Source organism: Colobus angolensis, unplaced genomic scaffold (genome assembly GCF_000951035.1).
Source record: "Colobus angolensis palliatus isolate OR3802 unplaced genomic scaffold, Cang.pa_1.0 Scaffold284, whole genome shotgun sequence".
NCBI lineage: Eukaryota > Metazoa > Chordata > Mammalia > Primates > Cercopithecidae > Colobus > Colobus angolensis.
The window spans coordinates 4140245-4164948 of NW_012116088.1; the positions used below are offsets into that span (position 1 = coordinate 4140245).

General features: G+C 41.8%; 1 protein-coding gene across 2 annotated transcripts in view; it reads right to left on the reverse strand.

Moving 5' to 3' along the window:
* Positions 1 to 1138: 1138 nt before the first annotated feature.
* Positions 1139 to 24704, reverse strand: part of BST1 (bone marrow stromal cell antigen 1) — a 30795-nt gene continuing 7229 nt past the window's right edge. For both annotated transcript variants that reach the window (XM_011948830.1, XM_011948831.1), the window contains exons 4-9: positions 22150 to 22232; positions 18675 to 18751; positions 18235 to 18327; positions 13711 to 13797; positions 10128 to 10187; positions 1139 to 1571 (exon numbers count right to left, since the gene is read on the reverse strand). In XM_011948830.1, the coding sequence (XP_011804220.1) occupies positions 1466 to 1571; positions 10128 to 10187; positions 13711 to 13797; positions 18235 to 18327; positions 18675 to 18751; positions 22150 to 22232 (506 nt within the window). In that variant the 3' untranslated portion in view covers positions 1139 to 1465. The remainder of the gene's footprint in view (positions 1572 to 10127; positions 10188 to 13710; positions 13798 to 18234; positions 18328 to 18674; positions 18752 to 22149; positions 22233 to 24704) is intronic.

Below are 24704 nucleotides of genomic sequence, written 5' to 3' on the forward strand. Positions count from 1 at the left end.
GCTCTGTGTCTAGCTAAAGGATTGTAAATGCACCAATCAGCACTCTGTAAAAACGCACCAATCAGCACTCTGTGTCTAGCTAAAGGATTGTAAATACACCAATCATCACTCTGTAAAATGGACCAATCAGCACTCTGTAAAATGGACCAATCAGCAGGACGTGGGTGGGGCCAAATAAGGGCATAAAAGCTGGCCACAGAGCCAGCAGTGGCAACCCACTTGGGTCCCCTTCCACAGTGTGGAAGTTGTGTTCTCTTGCTCTTTACAATAAATCCTGCTGCTGCTCACTCTTTGGGTCCGCACCACATTTAAGAGCTGTAACACTCACCGCAAAGGTCCACAGCTTCATTCTTAAAGTCAGCGAGACCACGAACCCATCAGAAGGAAGAAACTCCAGGCATATCTGAAGGAACAAACTCCAGACACACCATCTTTAAGAGCTGTAACACTACCACGAAGGTCCACAGCTTCATTCTTGAAGTCAGCAAGACCAAGAACCCACCAGAAGGAACCAATTCCGGACACAGAACTGTGAGTCAATTAAAACTCTTTTTTATTTTTTTTGTAAATTACCCAGTCTCAGGTAGTTCTTTATAGCAATGCAAGAACAAACTAATACAAGTTCCAAACAGTTTCAGTAAATATGTAAATATTACTGGACATTTTGGGTTTTTCCCTCATTATAAGAAACTATTATGGCTGGGTGTGGTGGCTCATGCCTGTAATCCTAGCACTTTGGGAGGCTGAGGTGGGTGGATCACCTGAGATCAGGAGTTTGAGACTGGCCTGGCCAACACGGTGAAACCCCGTCTCTACTAAAAATACAAAAATTAGCTGGGCATGGTGGCAGTCACCTGCAATCCCAGCTACTCGGGAGGCTGAGGCAGGAGAATTGCTTGAATCCTGGAAGCGGAGGTTGCAGTGAGCTGAGATCTCACCACTTCACTCTAGCCTGGGCAAAGGAGCGAAACTCTGTCTCTCAAAACAAAAAGGAAAGAGTAACTGAACATCTTTATACCAAATAAATGAAATCTTTACAGACAAAATATATATGCATACATTTATATAGCATACGTTTGTCTTAAGTGATCAACAAGCATGCAGTGTGCGTGCTGCTGGAGATACAGGAAAATATAGATGATGTAAAATACAGCTTTATTAGAATTCTCTAAAAATGTTTGATAATATACAAGCAGTCTGACTCCCAGTGCTTTGTGTCATTATAAAAATAAGAAAATAACTTGCTTTAATTCTAATGCAGCATTTTTTAACCTGCTAAATAGAACTAATTTCTTGTTTCTGAAATCCTGCGCATATGTCTCATTGAAATACCATTTCAGGACATCGTTTTCCCAGCAAAGAGCTTCTTTAGACAACAGAATCATTTGGTATACACAGAACAGGAATGATGATTGCAAGGGGAGGCTGCAGGGCTGGAGGAGGGTTAGAGCAACACAGTTCCCAGTTACAGCTGAGTCCCAGAAGCCAGCACCAGAAGGAGGGGAATGATAAGAACTGCACTTTGTTCTGCATAAAGACATGGGGCTTTTCTTTGAGTAGTGGCTGCTGCCCTGCAAATTAACAAGGAAATAGAGAAAGTGTCAGTATTGGTGTATGGAATCTACACTCAAAAATATATCTGCAGTATTAGTCTCTTTTCTGGTTAACGCGGAGCGAGAAGCCAGGAGCAGCAGTCTCCCGTGACACCCTGCAGGAGGCGGTGCGGAAAGTCCTGCACTGGAACCAGCGCAAGGACCCCAAGTTTCTGGAGACGGTGGAGTTGCAGATCAGCTTGAAGAACTATGACTCCCCAGAAGGACAAGCGATTCTCGGGCACCGTCAGGCTTAAGTCCACTCCCCGCCCCAAGTTCTCCATGCGTGTCCTGAGTAACCAGCAGCACTGTGACAAGGCGAAGGCTGTGGATATCCCCCACATGGAAAACAAGGTACTGAGAAAACTCAACAAGAATAGAAAACTGGTCAAGAAGCTGGCCAAGAGTATGATGCATTTTTGGCCTCAGAGTCTCTGATCAAGCACATCCCACGAATTCTCGGCCCAGGCCTAAATAAGGCAGGAAATTTCCCCTCCCTGCTCACACACAACAAAAACATGGTGGCCAAAGTGGATGAGATGAAGTCCACAATCAAGTTCCAAATGAAGAAAGTGTTATGTCTGGCTGTGGCTGTTGGCCACGTGAAAAGGACAGACAATGAGCTTGTGTGTAACATTCACCTGCCTGTCAACTTTTTGGTGACATTGCTCAAGAAAAACTGGCAGAAAAACTGGCAGAATGTCCTGGCCTTATATATCGAGAGCACCATAGGCAAGCCCTAGCACCTCTAGTAAGGCACATTTGAATAAATTATGCTACCAGTAAAAAAAAAAAAAAAGAAAGAAAGAAAAAGAAAAGCAAATTGTGCACACCGTGGAGAAATTTACATAGTATATAGGAAGTTATAAAGTGGAAAGTAAGTCTCTTAGTCTCTCCATTTGCATTTTCCATAGAAAACCAACTTTGATAGTTTGAGTTCTCTTTCCAGGAATGCAATGCACACATGCATGATAAACCTGCTTAATAGAACTAATTCCTATTTCTGAAATTCTAAGCACACATGTCATTGAAATACCATCTCAAGACATTGTTTCCCCAGCAAAAACCTTCTCTAAACAACAGGACCTGCTGCTGCCCTGCAAGTTATCCTTAAATGTCTTTAGATATCCTTTTATCTAAGCACAAATGGAATCTACAACGTGTGTTGCATCATATCTTGAACATGCTTCCATATTAGTACACAGGGAGTTAATTCATTCTTCCTTGTGGATGAATTTTTATTGTATGGATGGAACACAGTGTTAGCCAGGTTCCCTACTGATGGCTACATTATCAGAGTTTAAGTGTCCTGACACAAAGACATCAACAAAGGGCCCACCCAAAATATGGACCCTATTCATAGTAAACAGCATCTGACCACTGGGTTTGTAAAAACAGAAATTACTAATTCTTTTAAACTAACTAAAAGATGAATTTTTAAAATTATGAAACCATCTAATGTTGGCTTGGAAATATATCCCATGGCTCTGGACTGGCGGCCCTGTCCTTAAAAGTTCCTGACTCCATTTGAATGCTGGTCCTCTTCTTTTTTGCTAAGGAAATCTCACCCACAGGTTTGTATTAGGGCTCCACCTACCGGACATTTTGTACAATTGCACCTGTGATGCAGTTCATGTCCCAGACTTTTTTCACTCAAAATTTAAAATTACTTTTGCTTTCAAACAATTAACTAATTAACATAAGGTTACACTTTTCTTTACTTTTTTAAAAAATAAAATGGCACATAATTAAATACACTAATAATGACAGTCTCCCTTCATCTTTTGCCAGTTCCTACTCCTTTGCCTAGAAGGAACCCACAGTTAGCAGCTTGGAGTTTACTTTCTCAGACCTATTTCTTCACTTACATACATTATCATGCACAAATAGAAACATGCTGTTTTGCTTTCTTCTGCTTTACATGTCTGTGTTCATATTCTGTGCATTGGTTTGTCACTTTGTAACTTAAAAAGCTTTTCTTGTCGATGTGAGACTATACTTGAGGGGGTAACTGCACTGTTTGCAGTTACTTTGATTTTTAAAATTAATTCTTGTTATTACATGCATACACTCAAAAGCCTAATTTTCCCATGCCCTTTTATTTAATTTATAAATCACATTGTGCTATTTAAAAACCTAGTGAACTCTGACAATCACTCTTAAGGATGTGTCACAGTTACTTAATTCACGTGATGTTTTAAACTCAAGTTATTTCAGGTTAAATTATTATTATTATTCTTTGAGAAAGGGTCTCATTCTGTCACCCAGGCTGGAGTGCAGTGGCGACTACAGCTCACTGAAGCATTGATCCTCCTGGGTTTAGATAATCCTCCTGCCTCAGACTCCTGAGTAGCTGGGACCATAGGTGCACACCAACATACCCAGCTAATTTTTTGTTTGTTTGCCTGTAGAGGCGGGGTCTCGCCATGTTGCCTAGGCTGGTCTTGAATGCCTGGGCTCAAGTGATCCACCCACATTGACCTCCCAAAGTGCTAGGATTACAGGCATGAGCCATTGGGCAAGGCTTCAGGTTATTTTCAACTTAAGTATTAAAATATATCTTTTTAAAAAAAATTTAAATGACTTTAAATTAGCCAAACTTTCTCAATTACTTGATTGTAGTAAACCTAATAAATGTATAAACTTTAATCTTCATTATTTTACAAATTCCAATACTGGTTCAAAACTTAGTAAAATTCTCTTATAACTTCCTACTAAAAGTCCCAAGCCTAAAATCAGTTACGTGGCTGGGCATGGTGGTTCACACCTATAATCCCAGCACTTTGGGAGGCCAAGGCAGGAGGATCGCCAGAAGTCAGGAGTTTGAGACCAGCCTGGCCAACATGGTAAAACCTCATCTCCACTAAAAATACAAAAGTCAACCAGGAGTGGTGGCTCACACTTGTAGTCCCAGCTACTCAGCAGGCTGTGGCAGAATCACTTGAGCCCGGGAGGTGGAGGCTGCAGTGATGAGCCAAGATCAAGCCACTGAACTCTGGATCTAGATCTAACTCTAGATCAAGCCTGGGTGACAGAGCGAGACTCCATCAAAAAAAAAAGGAAGGAAGGAAGGAAAGAAAAAAGAAAAGAAAAATTTCCAGTAGTGGTGGCGTGGGCCTCTAGTCTCAGCCACTTGAGAGGATGAGGCAGGAGGATCACTTGAACCCACGAGGTTGAGACTACAATAAGCCATGATCACACCACTGCACTCCATGCCTGGATGACAGAGTGAGAACCTGTCTCCAAAAAAAAAAAAAAAAGGAAAAAGAAAAATAATTAGTTACTTAATAGTAACCCATATACTGGTATCACAGTTTTAATCCAACAGCTGTTCTTATATGCTATGTTCTCTAAAATATTGCCAATAATTAAATACCCAAACATACAGATTGTCCCTAAATTTACCACAAAATTATTAATAAAATGGGTGGATTTACATCAACAGTTGTTTATTTCATTTGAAACCTTTGCAGATTAAAAGCCCTTTACCCCACTATTCCTAAACAAGTAGAGATGAGTAGTCCTGTCTCTGCGGCCTGGGGCATTTAGGACAGAGACTTCCGGCCAAGTTAAGAGATCTGATGTTTGCCCTTGGCCCTCAGTGCCACACTGAGTCCTCATTCCAATACTATATGTCTGTTTTCTCATATCATCACCAATCCTGCAGATTAAAAGTCTACTGAATTTTTGGCCAATATTTTAATCTATAAGCGCTAAGGTTGGCGCTTATTGACCTTATAATCTAAGGTTTCCTCTTAGATTATTCATGTGGTCTTCTGCTTGCCATATGATTATCCTACCATTGTCTTTAAGAGCTACATTCTACTCCCTCCAGTAAGTGTACCCTTTGATGTAACCATTTACTTGTCAGTGGATATTTGGGTCTAGTTCCCAATATTTCAGTATTATAAAGAATGCTCTGGCGAACATATTTGAGCTTATAAGCTGTATGTGCATTTCGAATCACTTCTTTAGAATAGGGCACCAAAGGTACCCTAAAGTCTGACCTAGGTCGAAGACTGATACTTTTCTAATTCTTGACACATATTGTCAAATTGTTTTCCCAAAGCACTTTATCAATTTATAGTGACATCAAGCTTGAATAACATCTCTAAAACACTTTTCTGTTATGTTTTAATGTATGTCAAAAAAGTTTAGGTGAAAATGACACCTTGCTGAATTTGTATTCCATTATTATTAGAGCGATTAAATAATTTTGTACATTTGCTATTTGTGGTTTCTCTTTTGTAAATTATCTATGAATATTCACTACTAGAATGTTTAAAAAAGAGATTAGTAAAATTCCTGCCAGGGTGATGAAAGTTGGAGAAAAACTTGGCAGAGTGAAAGAGAGTTTTATCCTTGACATTCAAAGGAATCGGGCAGAATTGTCAAAAAATGTCTACCAACAGTCACTGAAAGAATGCCCACACACAAAAACCCCTTACTTACCTGCTGTGGTGTGAGCCCCAGAGACATTTTAAGGCAGTGTGGTGTGGTAGGAAGAATGAGAACTTTACACACAGACAAACGTCGGTTTTGCTTCTGCCTCTTGAGTTACACTGAGTGACCGCTTAATCTCTCTGAACCAGCATCATTGCTGAAAATCAAACTGTCCTCCTTCCAGGAACACGGTTGGAGTAAAATGAGATGATCACTCCAGAGTGCCAGCTGGAAGCCTGACACTGCAAAGTGCTCAGAAATACTGAGGAAAACTCGGGAGGCTGAGGCAGGGAAATTGCTTGAACCCAGGAGGTGGAGGTTGCAGTGAGCCGAGATCACGCCACTGCACTCCAGCCTGGGCAACAGAGCGAGACTCTGTCTCAGAAAAAAAAAAAGAAAAAAGAAATACCAAGGAAAAATGAGAAGAGCTGCCCTCGTTCTCCTTATACTTCCCGCAGCAGGGGAGCTAACCCAAGGCACTGGTGCTAGGATGGCACCATTTGCCCATTTCAGGAATGGTGGTGTAGGGTGCAATGGGTTTTACAACAACGAATTTTACATGGTCTGTTTCTGTATAGGTTGATAGTCTGATTAATGAGACAAAGAGTAAACCCATACAATCCTAAGTAATTCTAACACCACGGACACTTCCCTATCCAAGCCTTACAAGGTTGCAGGTTCCTTAGAAAGTCTATACCACTAAATCTTTTCAACAACTTTATTCCTCCCTTTTTCACATAAGTGACCCCCAGAAGGATTGTGTTTCTTGCAATCAAAATGTAGAACTTCTGCATATGCAGCCTCCGGGCACTTCTCTGAAGCTGTTGTAGAGCATTTGTCATTCCTTTTGGTTGCCCAGCACCTTTGAACATCGTTCTTCTTGAATCTATGCCTTTCCAGGGTAGAATCCAATCATTCACTCATTCATTCATCTATTCATGCATTCATTCATTCCTAAGTGTCTACCAGGTTGCAAGCTCTGTTTTAGGTCCTTAGAATACCATCATCAGTGAACAAAACAGGTCAAAGTCCCTGACTTCCTGGAGTCATGTTCTAACAGGTGGGAGGCGCTAAAGAATGAACTTCCCAGCATGGGTAATATAGTGAGACCTCATCTCTACAAAAAAAAAAAAAAAAAAACACACACACAAACTTAAAAGTTAGCTGGGCATAGTGGTGAGTGCCTGTTTCCCCAGCTATTTGGGAGGCTGAGGTGGGAGGATCACGTGAGCCCAGGAGGTCAAGGCTGCAGTGAGCCGTAATTGTGCCACTGCACTACAGCCTGGGTGACAGAAAGAGACCTTGTCTCAAAAAAAATAAAAAATAACAAAATAGCAAAAAAAAAGAATGAGCTTCACAAGTAGGTCAGTCAGAAGATAAACACTATAAAAAAGAAAAAAACACAGTCACATGGGGGTTTTGAAGAGCCACAGTTGTGAGATGGAGGCTATAATTTTAAATATTGAGATCAGGGATCAGAGTAACCTCACAGAGGCTTTGTAGATAAGAAAACTGACAATTTCAGATCATGTGACTAACTCAGTAAGAACAGAGTGCTTACTGCTGCCAAAACAGTGTTTCCACAGGCTGATGAGCAAGAAAGCATGTAATATCTCACAGGAAGTGGATCAAAACTAGCCTTGAAATAAAAGTTCCAGGTGAGAAGCTCTGGAAAGAGCATGATGAACCTGTAAGATGGGACCAGAAGTCTGAACTTGGCAGTAGGGAACTTTGAAGGTTTTTGAGCAGCAGCGATGTGAGGGTGGACTTCATTTGCAGGTGAGGAAAGGAAAGACCCAGGTTCACAGACTATTCTTTATCTCCTGGGAGAGACCCAGGTTCACAGGCTATTCTTTATCTACTGTGAGAGGACTCAGAAACGATGTATGCCAGATTCACAGGGAACGAATAGCATTAGAGCATGAGGAGAGGACTTAAATCCATCACCGAACCCTGGGATGTTGGCTCCTAGAATACATGCTGGAGATGATGGGTCTGTTGTCCTAATTTCCGGCCCGAAGAGCAAGAAATCTGCCAGAGTGAATTTTGACAGTTCTCAGACTCCTTCAGATCCTGGTTCTGCCTGCACTAGCTGGGTGGTCTTGGGTGAGTCCTTCATTAACTTCTCCGAGCCAGAGTTTCTTTGCTTCTGAAGGGAGAATATGAACCTACCCACACCGGATCAAATGAAAGTCTGGCTTCTGTCTAAATGACAGTGGCTTAGAGAAGACAGATGTTTATTTCTCTCAGTAACTCTCCAGGGCTGGTAGAGTGACGCCACGGTACAGAGGCACCCGGCTCCCTTTTGCTGTGTTGCTCTGCCACGCCCAGTTGAAGACAGCTCACCTCCACGTCCTGTGGGCCCATATACCAGCCAGCATAAAAGCAGAAAGGGAATGTATGCCCCTTCCTTTCAAGTGCTAAACCCAGAAATTGCACATGTCACTTGGCCACAGTGGGTAGGGAGGCTAGGATAGTTATTCTTGATAGCCATGAACCCATCTAAAATTCAAGGGTTCTATTATTAAATGAAGAAGAGAAGAAGAACTATATGGGGATGACAAGCCAGCTCACCAGGGCATGTGCTTTATCTCTTTCTTTCTTTCTCTATCTTATTTATTTTATTTTATTTCATTTTATTTTATTTTTTGAGATGGAGTTTCACACTTGTTGCCCAGGCTGGAGTGCATTGGCGCAATCTCGGCTCACTGCAACCTCCGCCTACTGGTTTCAAGTGATTCTCCTGCCTCAGCCTCCCAAGTAGCTGGGATTACAGGCCTGCACCACCACTCCTGGCTAATGTTTTGTATTTAGTAGAGATGGGGTTTCACCGTGTTGGTCAGGCTGGTCTTGAACTCTTGACCTCAGGTGATCCACCCACCTCAGCCTCCCAAAGTGCTGGGATTACAGGCATGAGCCACTATGCCCAGCCTGACTCTCTTAAATGTACTAGTTATTCAGATAAACATACTATTTTATGTAGTGCACACAGCAAATGCCTAGCATATAGTTGCTGTGCACTCTGATTAGTTCTCTTCCCTTGTAGATGGACGAATGGATCCTGCAGGCATTGACGGTGCACCCACTATGTGCAACTCTAATGAGAAATACTAAGAGAAACACAAAGAGGAAGGCAGAGTGAGGCAGGCAGATGGTACAGAATGAACGACAGCAGGGCTAGGAAGAGTAAAGCGATGTCATCATATGGTGCACAAAGTCCTTGGGAGCAAAGAGAAGAGAGTTCCTCAATCAACATGGAGAATGAGGAAAGTCTCATAGAGGAAAGCACACTTGAGGTGGATTGGCAGGATAAGCACGATGTTAGTAAATAGATTTCATAAGAGAATTCAAGTGGAGGGATCAGAAATCTACCGGCCAACACAAACTGAAATGACAATAATGCACTATGTTTTACCCCTAAGATTGGCTAAAATGATATGGCTATAGGTACAGGGACAGATACAGATATGGATGTAGAAAATGCATAGTGTGGGGGAGTGGAGAAGGGGCACTCCCAGCATAGACTGGTGGTGGAAGTGTATCCTGGCATAGCCTTTCTGAAACATATCAAAATTTTGCAGAACACACCAAAATTTAAAATATACACATTCTTTGACCCAGCAACTCCATTTCTGGGAATCTATCCTACACAAATACTTGCACAACAGCTTAAAGTATATAATCAAGGATTATATTTCAGTATTGTTTATAATAGCTAAAAAACTACTATAACAACATACAAACAAGCCAGCTCATGACTCAGAAGGGATTACATAAAAGATGGTGTGACCATCCTACAGATTGCTCTACAGCCACTAGCAGACTGGGACAGAAAGTACGAACAAACTTCAAAGGATGGCCGCATTACACCAGCAAGTGAAGAAAGCTCACAGCAGGACGTTATGTGTAACGTGATTGCTTTTTGTACAAAAACTAAGACAGATATATATAAATAAAAATAATGCCAAACCAGAACCAAATGAGCACACTTACGTCTGCGTTTGATAACATGTTCATGTTTGTGAACTGAAAACTTCTGAAAGGAGATGGTTATCTTAGGAAAGAATGACCTGAGTTAAGACATTTACTTACGAATTTAAGGCACAGTCAGGATGAGTGCTGTGGTCCACACACTGTAAGAGCTTCACTGGTCTACAGAAAGAAAATAATATTTAAAGGATTACTTAAATAACTTTCATCCATCAAACATTTATGGCTTGCCTGAAAAGTCCTGGAGATACAGTATTCTCTGACCTCAAAGAATACACAAACTATTTCCTCTAAAAATACTAGTGGCCCAGCACGGTGGCTTATGCCTGTAATCCCAGCGTTTTGGGAGGTTGAGGCAGGAGGACTGCTTGAGACAGGAGTTTGAGACCAGCCTGGGCAACATAGCGAGACGCTGGCTCTACAAAAAAAAAAAAAGTCTAAAAATTATCTGGGTGCAGAGGCTCACGCCTATAGTCTCGGCTACTCAGGAGGCTGAGGCGGGAGGCCCAGGAGTTCAAGGCTGCAGTGAACTATGATCGCACTACTGCACTCCAGCCTGGAAAACAGAGTGAGGCCCTGTGTCTAGAAAAAATAAAACAAATAAAAATATTAGCCAGCATTTATCAAGCACTTACTATGTACCAAGGCATTTGATTATATCTTTTGTGAGGATCATGTCATTTAATCCTCATAACAACCAAATGGAATAGGTGCTTTATCTTCTCCAATTTACAATTAAGAAAGCTGACCACAGTAACCTGCCCAAGTTCTCATAGCAGCAAGTTGAAGGGCTGAACTTGAATTACGCAGGCTGACTCCAGGGCCTGAGCTTCTAACCACTTCTATATGCACGTATAACATTACAGTACGACCTGATAAGTACTTTGGGCAGAAGGGTGGACTTGAACCACATGGGTGATGGTCAGCGCTCAGGCATCAGAGAGGAACACTAACTTTCTGTGCACAGTAGAGGGAGAAGATGTGAAGTTCCAAGGCACCAAGGGTGGGGAAGGGAAGCAGCAATGAAGACAGGAACCAGGTCTTGGTGGCACATGGGGAGTTAGGTAGGAGACAAGCCTAGACAGGATCTCTGTGGCAGGACCACTGCAGTGGACTATGGAAGAACAGGAACGTGATACTGTTCTCTCTGCGGCATGCCATGTCTTCTGTCCTTGACTCAGCTACCTTTCATTAATGTCTACCCGATGCACATATTTTTAATAAGAGTAATTATCTGTCATTGTGTATGTCCAAAAACAGGCATGGAGTTTCACTGAATCTGATTCAACACAGTGCTGGCAGAAACCAACCAGGAGGTAAGGGAGGCTGTGAAAAGATAAGCCCCCTCCAAAATGGGCAAGCACCTCAGGGAGAACCTTCAACTGATGTAGGGCAGAAGGCAGTGCCACCCGAATTGTGAGGGGCAGGAGGTTCTCACATCTGGGTTGGAGTTGAATTTGTTATGTTAACCCTTGTCACTTTCCCATGTTATACCTTTTATTATATCCTCTCTGCTCCTGACACTAACACAGAAACAACCTATGGGCAGTAAAGAAATGGGAGCTTCCTCGTTTCTCTACCCAGTCAGGCTTGGAAGAGAAGAGCCCTGAGGCCGACTGAGGTGGGGACACCGATGGGGAGGAAGGACATAAGTCCAGACCCAGGGTAACTGTAAGGGGAAGGAGACTTGGGCTCTGGCCCAGCTATTACAGCTCAGCCCAATGACATAAAAACAAAGCAAAGTGGTTGTGAATGCAAAAATTTTAGCTACAATTTTCTCCATCATTGAGCTTGTTTTTTGTTTGGTTTGGTTTGGTATTGAGGGGTTGACGGCAGGGGGTTTGCTTTGTTTTATTTTGAGACCAGGTCTTGCTCTGTCACCTAGGCTAGAGTGTAGTGGCCCCATCATAGCTCACTGTTCCCTCGAACTCCTGGGCTCAAGCAGTCCTCCCACCTCAGACTCCCAAGTAGCTGGAACTACGGGTGCATGCCACTGTGCTTGGCTATTGAGCTGTTCTGGAGTAAGAATTGAATTCTTTTGTTTTTTTTGAGATGGAGTCTTATTCTTGTCACCCAGGCTGGAGTGCAATGGTATGATCTCGGCTCACTGCAACCTCCACCTCCTGGGTTCAAGTGATTCTCCTGCCTCAGCCTCCCGAGTAGCTGGGATTACAGGCACCTGCCACCATGCCCAGCTAATTTTTGTATTTTTAGTAGAGACGGGGTTTCACCATGTTGGCCAGGCTGGCCTCAAATTCCTGACCTCGTTATCTGCCCACCTTGGCCTTCCAAAGTGCTGGGATTACAGGTAACAAGGCATCACCGCACTCAGCCAAGAATTGAATATGTTTTAAAATTTACTACTGGAGCTTTGATTAAGGAAGGAAGAGCTTGGTAGTAGGAGGGAAAGAGCATGCTTTAAGGCCATGCAAAGCTGGATTCAAAACTCAGCTCTGTCACTGAGTTTAAAGCTTAAAAACAGAAAAAACTAATAAATGACATTACAAATCTGGAGAGTGGTTACTATGGGGTTGGTGACCAAAAGAGGCCAATGGGAGCCTCTGGGGATGCGGGTTATGTTCTGTTTATTGGTCTGAGGGCTGGTTGCAGGTATGCGCTAAATGGGGGAAACTTCATCCACCTGTGTACTCATGTTTTGTATATTTTTCTGTACATAGATTATATTTCCAGAAAAGGGCATTTCCCTTGTTTTGTTTTTAAGAGGGGGTGATAAACAACATCTAACTTTTGAGGGCACTGGCAATAATATATGAGTAAAAGGTACAGATAACAGAACAGCCTTGAGGGGCTCCTTGTCTTGAGGAGGCGTGGAGTGGGAGGGAGTGGTTCACACGTTTAGGGTGCTTTGCTCAGCTGGGAGAATGATCCAGTCCATGGGGCTGCTGGGAAGGCAGAGAGTGGCAGAGAAGCAGGATAATCAAGGGTGTTGGGCAACAAGAGAAGACCACTGACATCATTTCCACCCTGCGACACTCAGAAATGTTCAAGAAAGCCACTCAGCTTTTGCAGTGTTGGATTCCAGCCCCTTGCAGAATCAGCAGGTCCACAGTCTTGGGGGCTGAGGCAGAGAGAGCGAGAGGCAGGGATTTGAGTCCAGAGATGGCTTGCAACTACCTTAGGGCTTGAGCCAAGTTTTTCTTTTTTTTTTAAATTACAAGCAAGAAGGCCCATAAATGATACCTGATTATAAGTATATAAAGGGTCTGGCCCATAGGTGCTCACCAAGTGGTAGTTACTATTATTTTCCTATTGGTCTGTGGTCAAGATGTGTCTGTAAATATCTCAAACAAACTCCCACCTTAGCACCTGTCATGCACAAGGATCCCACAGAGATCCAAAGACATAGGAACCTCATCAGTCCCTGTCCTCCCGTGTCTCACTGCACAGTAAGCACAGTGAGGAGAGAACTGGGCATGAGCAAATGAGAAAGTGCTGCTCTGTGTGTCCTTTAAATGCCATGAAGCTGGACTCTGGACAGCAGTAGGTGGGGCCCTGGCCAAACCCAGGCCAGAAGATGCTCCTTGCCTCCACACCAAGAGGCCACCCAGAAGACACCACCCCATGGCCTTCAGAGCTGAGAACCAGCAATACCCTTTCAGCAGCCCACCTCCTCCAAAATCACACACCACCTCTACAAGTACACATTGATATATAGTTCACCTACCCGTAATCATTAATACAGCTGTACTGGAACCCCATGTCCTTCAGCCTCTTTTCCAGGACTTTCATGGTGCCTTCCCCGCAGGATTCCCTAAAACATAAAAATATATAATTAAAAAGAAAGCAAATAAGAGGTGGAAGAGGAATTTGTTTCTGGGTTAATCATAATTTCTTTTGACCATGTGCTCCTGGATATTCTACTCTCAGAAAGAAAAGAGGAATGTCTCTGGTTTAAAAAGGGCTGCTTCTGGTAAACCTGCAGGACCCAGGAGATGATGCTCTGAAGACCCCAGCACTGGACCTGAAGCTGGGCAGCCAGCACTGGGAAAGCCAGGGCCAGTGCATGCACGTGGTGTCAGCCACCTGTGTAGTCTGTCCCCAGACAGTGACACATATCTGCAATGCGCTCCAGGGGCTCGGCACATTGCTACCTGCCAATTTGTTCACCCTACACTACAGTATGTTCATTGGAAGTTTTAAGTAACCACCAAAACATACAAATTTAAAAATATTGGAAAATGCAAATAAACAAAAATTTTTAGAAATTACCCCAAATCTCACACCCCTAGAGACAGCTGCTGTTAACATTTTGGTGTATATAGGTCTAGACTTTTAAAATATATTTATTTCTGCAAGATTTTAAAAATACAGCAATGGGTCTCTGCTATCCAATGTGTTTTATGGTCTGTTTTAGGTCCTGTCTGCACACACACACACACACACACACACACACACACTTCTCTGCCATTATTTTTAGCTCCGGCATGGTCTCCCTTACATAAACAGACCAACACTCATAGAACCCATCCTCTCTTGTTGAAGACCTAGGTCGATTCTTTTATTTCAATGCCATTTACACTAGAACAAATTTTGTTGGTGTGGAGTCCTAATTAGGAAAAAGGAGTCAGGCTGGCAGGAGCAGGGGAAAGCAAAAAGACAAAGCAGATAAGCTGTAAGTCTACCTTCTTCATGGTCCAGGGCACACAGGCTTCCTGCACAAATAACTCACAACCTTCCCAAGGCCACCTATCACCAGACACTCGGCTGATAGAAAAAGGCAGGTTAGCTCACTGCAACCTTGGTGTTATCAGAACTGCACAAGTGCTCTTCAGCACACAGCACAAGCAACATTCTATAAAATTCCCAGTAAGCCTTTGTCTCCCTGCAGTCAGCTCATCTCTTGCTGACCTGCCAGTTGCACCCTTGCAACATATTTTCATACTTTCTCTAATAAATCTGTCTTTCTTTACCTACAACTGTCTTGGTAAATTCTTACCTCCCATGCCACCAGCCCAGACAGTCACTGACTGGAACTTCATTTTCATACACATTATTAATTATTTGTTCCGTTGGCATAAATTCCTGAAAGTAGGTTTTTTGGCATCAAAGATTTGAATCCAGTTTAAGGCTTTTATATGAACGGCCAAATTACACCCTGATAAAGTATGAGAATGGCAATTTCCCACACTCGTACCAACAGTGATTTTGTGTGTGTGTGTGTGTTTTTATTATTATTATTATTATTATACTTTAAGTTCTAGGGTACATGTGCACAACGTGCAGGTTTGTTACATATGTATACATGTGCCATGTTGCTGTGCTGCACCCATTATCTCGTCATTTACATTAGGTATATCTCCTAATGCTATCCCTTCCCCCTTCCCTCTCCCTACAATAGGCCCCGGTGTGTGATGTTCCCCTTCCTGTGTCCAAGTGATCTCATTGTTCAATTCCTACCTATGAGTGAGAACATGCGGTGTTTGGTTTTCTGTTCTTGTAATAGTTTGCTGAGAATGATGGTTTCCAGCTGCATCCATGTCCCTACAAAGGACACGAACTCATTCTTTTTTTTTTTGGCTGCATAGTATTCCATGGTGTATATGTGCCACATTTTCTTAATCCAGTCTGTCACTGATGGACATCTGGATTGATTCCAAGTCTTTGCTATTGTGAATAGTGTTGCAATAAACATACATGTGCATGTGTCTTTATAGCAGCATGATTTATAATCCTTTGGGTATATACCCAATAATGGGATGACTGAGTCAAATGGTATTTCTAGTTCTAGATCCTTGAGGAATCGCCACATTGTTTTCCACAACGGTTGAACTAGTTTAGTTAGTTCCCACCAACAGTGTAAAAGTGTTCCTATTTCTCCACATCCTCTCCAGCACCTGTTGTTTCCTGATTTTTTAATGATTGCCATTCTAACTGGTGTGAGATGGTATCTCATTGTGGTTTTGATTTGCATTTCTCTGATGGCGAGTGATGATGAGTATTTTTTCATGTGTTTCCAACAGTGATTCTTACCCGCTTTCAGTAATGGTCACAATCAAGCAGGGAGAATTTACAAATGCAAACAGAGGTAGATACACAACACCACCAACTATGGTTATTAGGCACAATATATTACAAACAGGACCCTGACTTTACATGAAATGAGATGGTAAACAGCCTCATCACCATAAAATTAATAGAGTGGGAGTGTACAGGGAGGAAATGAGCAATTGGAAATTTTTACAGAAGTGGAATTCCAGGCATTACAGGAATGAAGAAAGCACAGTGTTGAATAACATCATTTTTTAGAACTTTGCCAATACCTGGGACAATGCCTTACTCTGGGCCAGGCTCACTACTTAGAATTTTTTTTTTTAGTAAGCAATGACATTTAGGCTGCAGGGCACCTGGACACAGAGATAAGTGAATGTGTTATTAAAATAACTATAAAGGCCGGGCATGGTGGTTCACCCCTGTAATCCCAGCACTTTGGGAGGCTGAGGTAGGTGGATCACCTGAGGTCAGGAATTCGAGACCAGCCTGGCCAACATGGTGAAACCCCGTCTCTACCAAAAATACAAAAAATCAGCTGGATGTGCTAGTGGACACCTGTAATCCCAGCACTCAGGAGGTTGAGTCAGGAGAATCACTTGAACTCAGGAGGCAGAGGTTGCAGTGAACTGAGATCTCGCCACTGCACTCCAGCCTGGGCAACAAGAGCGAAACTCTGTCTCAAAAAATAAATAAAAAAAAACTATAAACTGTTTATTTGAATAAAGGCAGCCCACACTATGCTAAACACAATCAGGTGTTAGCCATGCTGTTTTTAGCTCTTTGCTTATGAGTTTTATTTTTTAAATAAGTTTTATTTTGTATATTTGAGGTGTACAGCATGATGTCATTAGACACATATAGATAGTAAATTGGTTATCGTAGTAAAGCAGATTAACCATCTGTCATCTCACATAGTTACTTTTTTGTGTGACAAGAGCAGCTAAAATCTACTTAACAATAATAATCCCTAATACATTATAATTTTATTAACTATGGTGCTAATATGTTTTCCCTAAAATCTGAGCCAAGAGTCCTACTTCCTTAGATCATGACCTGCACCTCAACTCTGTGGCTCAGATGTACTACCAGGTGCTCTGACTCCTTTTGTAACCTCTGGTACAGCAGAAATGATGGGCTGAGATGACACTGAATTGCAATCCCCTTATCTCATTAGAGGTAGGTTTTGTGCTTTTTCTGACAGATACATTAAAACAACAAGCAAGTATAACTTCTAGACAGAGCAACTTCTCACAAAAATAAGACCAACGATATGCATTTTTCATGCAAAAATAAGTATAATTTGTCTTCTGAGAAGAGGAATGCAGATCTTGGTATAATTAAGTAGTTTGCAAATTTATCACAATCTATTGCCCAAGGGACAGGGGAAAAATTACCCCTTATATGGTGAGTCTTAGAGAGTCCTGGGGACTGACACGGACACAGGGAATTCACTGAGGTTCTCCTAAACTCTTTCAATGGGACCTCCACTCCTTGGGGTTAGTAATACCTTCCTTCATGTAGCACAGATGGACTGTTCTGAAGGACAAGGCCCCAGCTTGCTTCTGAAGCTCCATCATGACTGTCCAGTTTTATTTAGGCTGTGGCCTTGTTGGCTTGTCTTTAAACCAAATCAATTTAACTTTTTTATCTTGAGTTTGTGCCAGCAGTGCCCTTCACTGCTGAGAAGGATGAGTTTAAGTTTGCATTTACATATAAACTCATGTGGCTTCCCAGAAAATGTGGATCATAAAAGTTTTCTTAACCAGTTATTCAAGACCCAGTTGAAGAGCTGGTTGTTCTCTGAGAATGACATCTTAATTATAGAGTCCTTAGGTTAATTCTGAGAACCAGTGGTGAGGGCTTTTGAATTTCAAATGACCAGAAGGAGAAAATGGCTTAGACCCTCACAAATGCATAAGGAACTCGCCCATCCAAACCTACCCAAGTCACTCAGAAAGGAACACTGTCTTTGCTGGCTGAGAAGAATATCCCAGATAAAGGAGGTTTTCTCTCTGGGCTCGGGACTGGCTAGTGGCATTCCCAGGAAGTCAAGCTTCTGTCTTTCTCTACCAACCCCATTAGAAACAAAGAAGGTTGTCATTTCCCCCAAACTGAAAATGTTAAACGAACTTGATCTTGTCATATACAAGAAAAACAAACTTGTGCAATTATCATCATCACTATCACCATAACTTACACATTGGGTCCCCCAATTTCATGCATAACCCAGATCTCAATTCGTGTAATCTTTTCCTTCTGGAGGTTTGGAATTTCATAATCTGCAAAAAAACTGAGAAACATTTCTTAAAGCCCTAAAGCAATATGATATTTTTGCCATTTCAGTTTTTAGTTAATTTACACATTAATTTTCTTAAAAAAAAAAAAGGGCTTTTAGAAGTTTTTCTTCTTTAGCTTTCATTTTTAGTTTACTTTTTATTCCAGTATTCATCAGCTGTTAATGATTTAACTCTACAGACATGGATCTGATCACCAGGTCATTCATCTGTTTTGCTTTACTGAATTTACAGAAGCAAGCATGAGATGGGGACTAGGATAATTTTCTTTAGCCTCTGTTTAAAACAATTAAATAAATATTTTGGCATTCTCTGTTGTGTTTGAATGTGCTGGTGTTCTTACCCTTTGATGGGATAGGCTCCTGTTGGCTCTGAACCGTTCAGCATGACGTGGATCACCCCAGAACTATCCTTTGAATACTATGAGAAGAACCAAGTATTTTTAGCAAATAAAGACATGACATTTTTCTGCTATGAAATGAGCATTTTTACAAATTGTCAGTTCTAAATAATGGCAAGGATATGATAAATGTGGCATTTCATATGGCTTAGTAGAAATGCAAACTGTTTTATTTTGGAAAGCAAATTGCCTTGAAATGTCAAAAAACTCATAGACTCAGTAATCCATGTCTGGGAATCTACCCCAAGAAGATAATAGAAAATATGCAGTATCTTATCAGCTGTAATAAACTAGGTTATGCTCCCTTAGCAAAGAACCTCGAAACTGCAGTGACTTTAAAACAACAATGATTTATATCATGCTCACACTACATGTTTATCACAGGCCCACTGGGGTTTTGTTGCATGTGTCCTCATTCTGGGACACATCTGCAAAATCTCTGATTGCCAGGAAAGGGAGGAGACAGTGACAAATCATAGACCACTTCTTAAAGGCTTCCACCCAAAAGTCACACACATCATTCCTGCTCGCAACTGATTGACCAGTGTAAGTCACATGTAAATAATTTCATGAGGCAAGGAAGTGCAAACGGTGGGCTCAGAAGACAAGCCAGAATTATCTGGCAAACAGCACTAAGGACTACCAGGAGCATTGTGCACAAAGATGTGTGGTGCAGCATTCTTTGTAATACTGAAATATTATAACCAATACCAAATACTTAACAAGGGAATGGTAAGTAAACTGTGATACTTAAGTGTCTGAAATATTAACCAGCCATTAGTAAAAGTCTACAGTATTTGCAATAGCATAGGAAGTGCTTACTTTCAAAGCAAAATGCAACAGTTGTTGGAGGAGCATGAGCTTTACTGTGTTAAAAATACATGGGCCGAAGTCTAGGATTCCCAACGGAGAGACAGGTCCACAGAAATTCCAAAATCTCCACTTCAAAATACTACTGGAGCATGTAATTTCCCTCATTTAATGTTTATAGTAGAATGAAGGAGGTGTAGAGGTGAAATATGTGGCACTGACGTATAGGTGGCTGGGTTCACTCCCTAGCAAAATGATACTCAATACCAAACAATATACTCCATGTCATCCATGTCTCAGATTGCTTCCAAATAGTGCTAACAGTCATAGTTGAATTCTTAAATGCCAATACCTGATCACCACTACGCTAAACGGGTTGCCTTTAGGTGGTAGGAATATGGGTGATTAATTTATATTTTCTATATGTGTCAATCACTATTATGAGCCGCTATTACACTGACAAAAAGAAAAAAATTATTTTTTAAAAAAATGTGTGCAGAGCCAGGCATGGTGGCTCATGCCTGTAATCTCAGCATTTTGGGAGACTGAGGTGGGCAGATCACCTGAGGTCAGGAGTTTGAGACCAGCCTGGCTAACATGGCAAAAACCCATCTCAACTAAAAATGCAAAAGTTAGCTGGGCGTGGTGACACACACCTGCAGTCCCAGCTACTCGGGAGGCTGGGGTGGGAGAATTGCTTGAACCTAGGAGGTGGAGGTTGCAGTGAGCTGAGAATGTGCCACTGCACTCCAGCCTGGGTGACACAGAAAAAAAAAAAAAGATAAAAATAAAAATAAAAAGTACACAGATGCAATGAGGCTGTATAACGTTGTGGTTGAAAGTCTGATCTCGAGTCAGCCTGCCTGGTTTCAAATCCTAGCTCCCCTACTTGTCAGTTCCATAACCCTAGTCAAGCTTCTTGACCTCTCTGTACCTTACTTTATTATCTGTAAAATAAGGTATTTTATTACGTTATTACCTGATAAAAGTCTCTGCCTCATATAATTGTCATAAAGATGAAAATATTTGGCCAGGCACAGTGGCTCACACTTTTAATCCCAGCACTTTGGGAGGCTGAGGCGGGCAGATCATGAGGTCAGGAGTTCGAGACCAGCCTGGCCAATATGGTGAAACCCTGTCTCTACTAAAAATACAAAAATTAGCTGGGCATGGTGGCACACGCATGTAGTTCTAGCTACTAGGGAGACTGAGGCAGAAGAATCACTTGAACCCGGGAGGCGGAGGTTGCAGTGAGCTGAGATCGACAGAGCGAGACTCTGTCTCAAAAAAAAAAAGATGAAAATATTTAAAATAATAACTGCTGACATTTATTGAATACTTATCTGCTAAGGTTCAAATCCACTTCTCATCACTATACCACACTACCTCTCCTCATGCTTCAACTACACAGCAAATGCCAAGGACTCAAAAAATGTGGGCACTAGTATTAGATTTCCATTATAGAATTGGAGGAAGTATAAGGTGGTAGTTTGCAGCACACACTTGAAAGTCTGGCAGATCCACTGGGTAAAATAAATGTTTCCTTTACATGTAATGTTGACATCTCCCCTGAGTTACTGTTTGATCCCACTTTCAGATGATGACATCTCTGTAGCCTCCCAGTTCTCAATGATGGGCTCTGGCAGCTACTGCCAACTGACTGAAGTCTGTGCTCAAGATGAAACCTACAGGTAGTGGGAGCAAATGGTGTTCTCTTGGGGTAGGCAGCAGAGCACAGTAATAAACAGAATATGTTTTGTCTGGGAGGGATCCTCTGCTTAGCTCCAAACTGCAGCCACCATGGAGGATTTGGCCAAGGTCCTTCTCACCCTGACTAACAATCTACCTAGTGGACACCTGAGGATCTAGGGTAGAAGAGGAGACCAAAAAAGACATGGATAGTCCTGAAATGGGGTTGATGGTGGTGGGTGGAAGTGCCCTGACATCCACCTGGTCAACCTAGCTAATGTTTAATAGTCAACAGCTCTTTGCCAGGCACTGAACTAAGAACTTAACCCTCTTTATTTGTAATCTTTATTCTAATTCTCATGACAGAGAATTCTGTAATCACTGGCATGCTATAGCTACTGATAGCTGTCATCAATTCCGGTGACATCATTCTCTGGGAAACAGACCTACCTTCAGGTGACCATTTCTGTGTCTCCAGGTTATCCTCCATCTCCTATCAGTTCCTCTCCCGTTAATATTAGTCTTGTGGATATTTCTGATCCCCACAACTTGATCTCAGGTGTACTAGGGTCTTCCATAAAGCAGGAGTTGCCCAATTGTATGTAGCAATCGAAATCATTGCTTTGAAATACTAATGATAACCATGACATAATGGAAATAATAATGACTAATTAAAAGCCTCATGCATAGTCAACATTTACGGAATGTTTTCTCTCTGCCAGGCACTGCATTAAGTATTTTATTTCCTTAAATTCTCACAACTTTATATAGCAAAGAGCATGAATCATGATGTGGTAAAAGTGGAAAGTGAGGCTCAGAGAAGTTGATTGATGACCTGGGGCCCAGACTCTGAATCACTGTATTCCATCTCTATGGGTCCCACACATGCTCAACCACTCAGATATCATCCCAGCATTACCTGGATGGATGCCCTTTTCCAAAAGGAATCCACAGGATTATTTTCACAGTCTTCTGATGTCGGGCAGGATTGGTAATCAACTCCTTAGGGGTAAGTAGACAAACACATTTTATTCCAAAGATTATCTATCTCAGAGAAGAATTAACTTTCAATATATCTCAGTTCCATGACACGTACTTAGCCTCCATTCTGTACAATGTGTGCCATTCTGTACAATGTGTGCAAGTTTAACATCCACAGTTCTTCCCACTTGATCCACAAGGAGCCTGGTGAGGGACCACCTTGTCCATGATACTAAAAACGTTGGTCATTTTGCTCACCACAAATGTGAGGAAGGCAGAGAACTGAATAGCTGGCTAGTGAGTGAGCCTAGCTGACCACTGAGCATCAGCATATTAGCTGGGTTATTTCTCTACTGGAGCACTAGTAAAGCAATGTTTAAAAACCCACAAACAGCAACAAAAACCCTTTACTGGGAGAAGTGCCTTCTCCAAAAATTAAATTGTTAGCCATTATCTTAGTAGTCAATGCAATGAAAAAAAGGATTAAGAGTGATAATGCTTAGCCAGAGAACAGAAATTTTATACAATTGAAAAATATACAAAATGTCAAAATATATTACATTTAAAAATGTTTAAGGACAGATTAAAGACCCCAGCAGATCAATGGGATGTGGAACATGCTTACCATATACTCTATAAAGAAAAAAAATTTCTAATCTACAAGTTGACCTTATATTCCTAGCAAGAACTGCTATTAATGGCATTATTCATAATAGCCAAGATACGGAATCAATCTGTGTCCATCAACTGATTAATAGATAAGAAAATAGACCGAGCACAGTGGCTCATGCCTGTAATCTCAGCATTTTAGGAAGCCAAGGTAGGTGGATTGCCTGAGGTCAGGAGTTCAAGACCAGACTGGCCAACATGGTGAAACCCCATCTCTACTAAAAATACAAAAAGTAGCTGGGTGTGGTGGCATGCACCTGTAGTCCCAGCTACTCAGGAGGCTGAGGCAGGAGAATCGCTTGAACCTGGGGGGCAGAGGCTGCAGTGAGCTGAGATCGTGCCACTGCACTCTGGCCTGGGCGACAGACAGAGACTCCATTAAAAAAAAAGAAAATATGGCATATATACATAACGGAATACTATTGAGCCATTTACAACAACATGGATGAACCTGGAGGACATTACATCAAGTGAAATAAGCCAGGTACAGGAAAACAAATACTGCATGATCTCACTTGAAAGTGGAATCTTCAAAAGCAGATCTCATAGAAGTTGGGGGTAGAATAGTGGCTACCAGAGGCTGGGGAGGGGAATGGATAAAGGAGATGGGAAGAGGCTGGTCAACAATGTTACAGTTACATAGGAGGAATAAGCACTGGGGCTGTAATGCACAATAGAGTGGCTATAGCTAACAATAGTGTATGCATATTTCAAAATAACCAGTAGAGAGGATTTTGAACGTCTCACTATCTCACTACAAAGAAATAGTAAAGGTTTAAGATGATGGATATGCTAATTACCCTGATTTGATTATTACACAATGTATATATGTATCAAAACATCACATTGTATGCCATAAATATATACAATTTTTATGTGTCAATCAAAAATAAAATAAAAATAAAAATTTGAAAAAAGAACCAAGACCAGGTACAGTGGCTCATGCCTGTAATCCCAGTGCTTTGGGAGGCTGAGGCAAGAAGATTATTTGAAGTCAGGAGTTCAAGACCAGCCTGGGCAACATGGCAAGACCATATATCTACAAAACTTAAGAGGCTAAGGCAAGAGGATCCCTTGAGCACAGGAGTTCAAGGCTTCAATGAGCTAGGATCACACCACTGCATTCCAGCCTGGGCGGCAGAGTGAGACCCTGTCTCAAAAATTAACAATGATTTTAAAATAAAAATAAATAAAATAAAAAAGAGCTGCTGTCAATGGTTTGGGTTTGCTATTTTCTTGACTTTTTTCTGTGTGTATATTTTCATAGATGTATTGTGTATATGTGTTTTTATTTGAATAGCCTCATACCAATCACAGGGTTATGTAAGTTTATTTTTCGCTTAAAAATATGCCTCTTTCTGGGTCAATAAATAAAAAACCCCATCACCATTGCTACTGGCCCCACAGGATTCCATGACATACACATACAGTTATTTGGCTGACCTGAACTGCTGGACTTTGCTTCTTTCTGACACAAAGAGCCCTGATAGGTGGGCATAGATAGAAAAGGGCAGCGAAGTGAGGAAGAAATAACTGGTGGTTTTCTGGAAAGCTCTTCCTTTCTTTATGTGTTTTTCATCACATTCCTCCCCTCCTTCTCCCCACCCTCTGCAGCATCATCAAACAAAAGCTTCCTGGAAGTTCTCCATTGAAAGATTGGCTGTGTCCATTTGACCTGGAACCTGCAATGCTGCCCATCCCACTCACAGTGGAAAGCAGAGGCCTCACAACATCCTGTGCCACCGGGCCCTCCTTTATTCCTCCAGCCTCAGAGCTTGCACTTTCCTCTTTGCCCACACTGTCCTCTCTGCTGTTAAATATGTC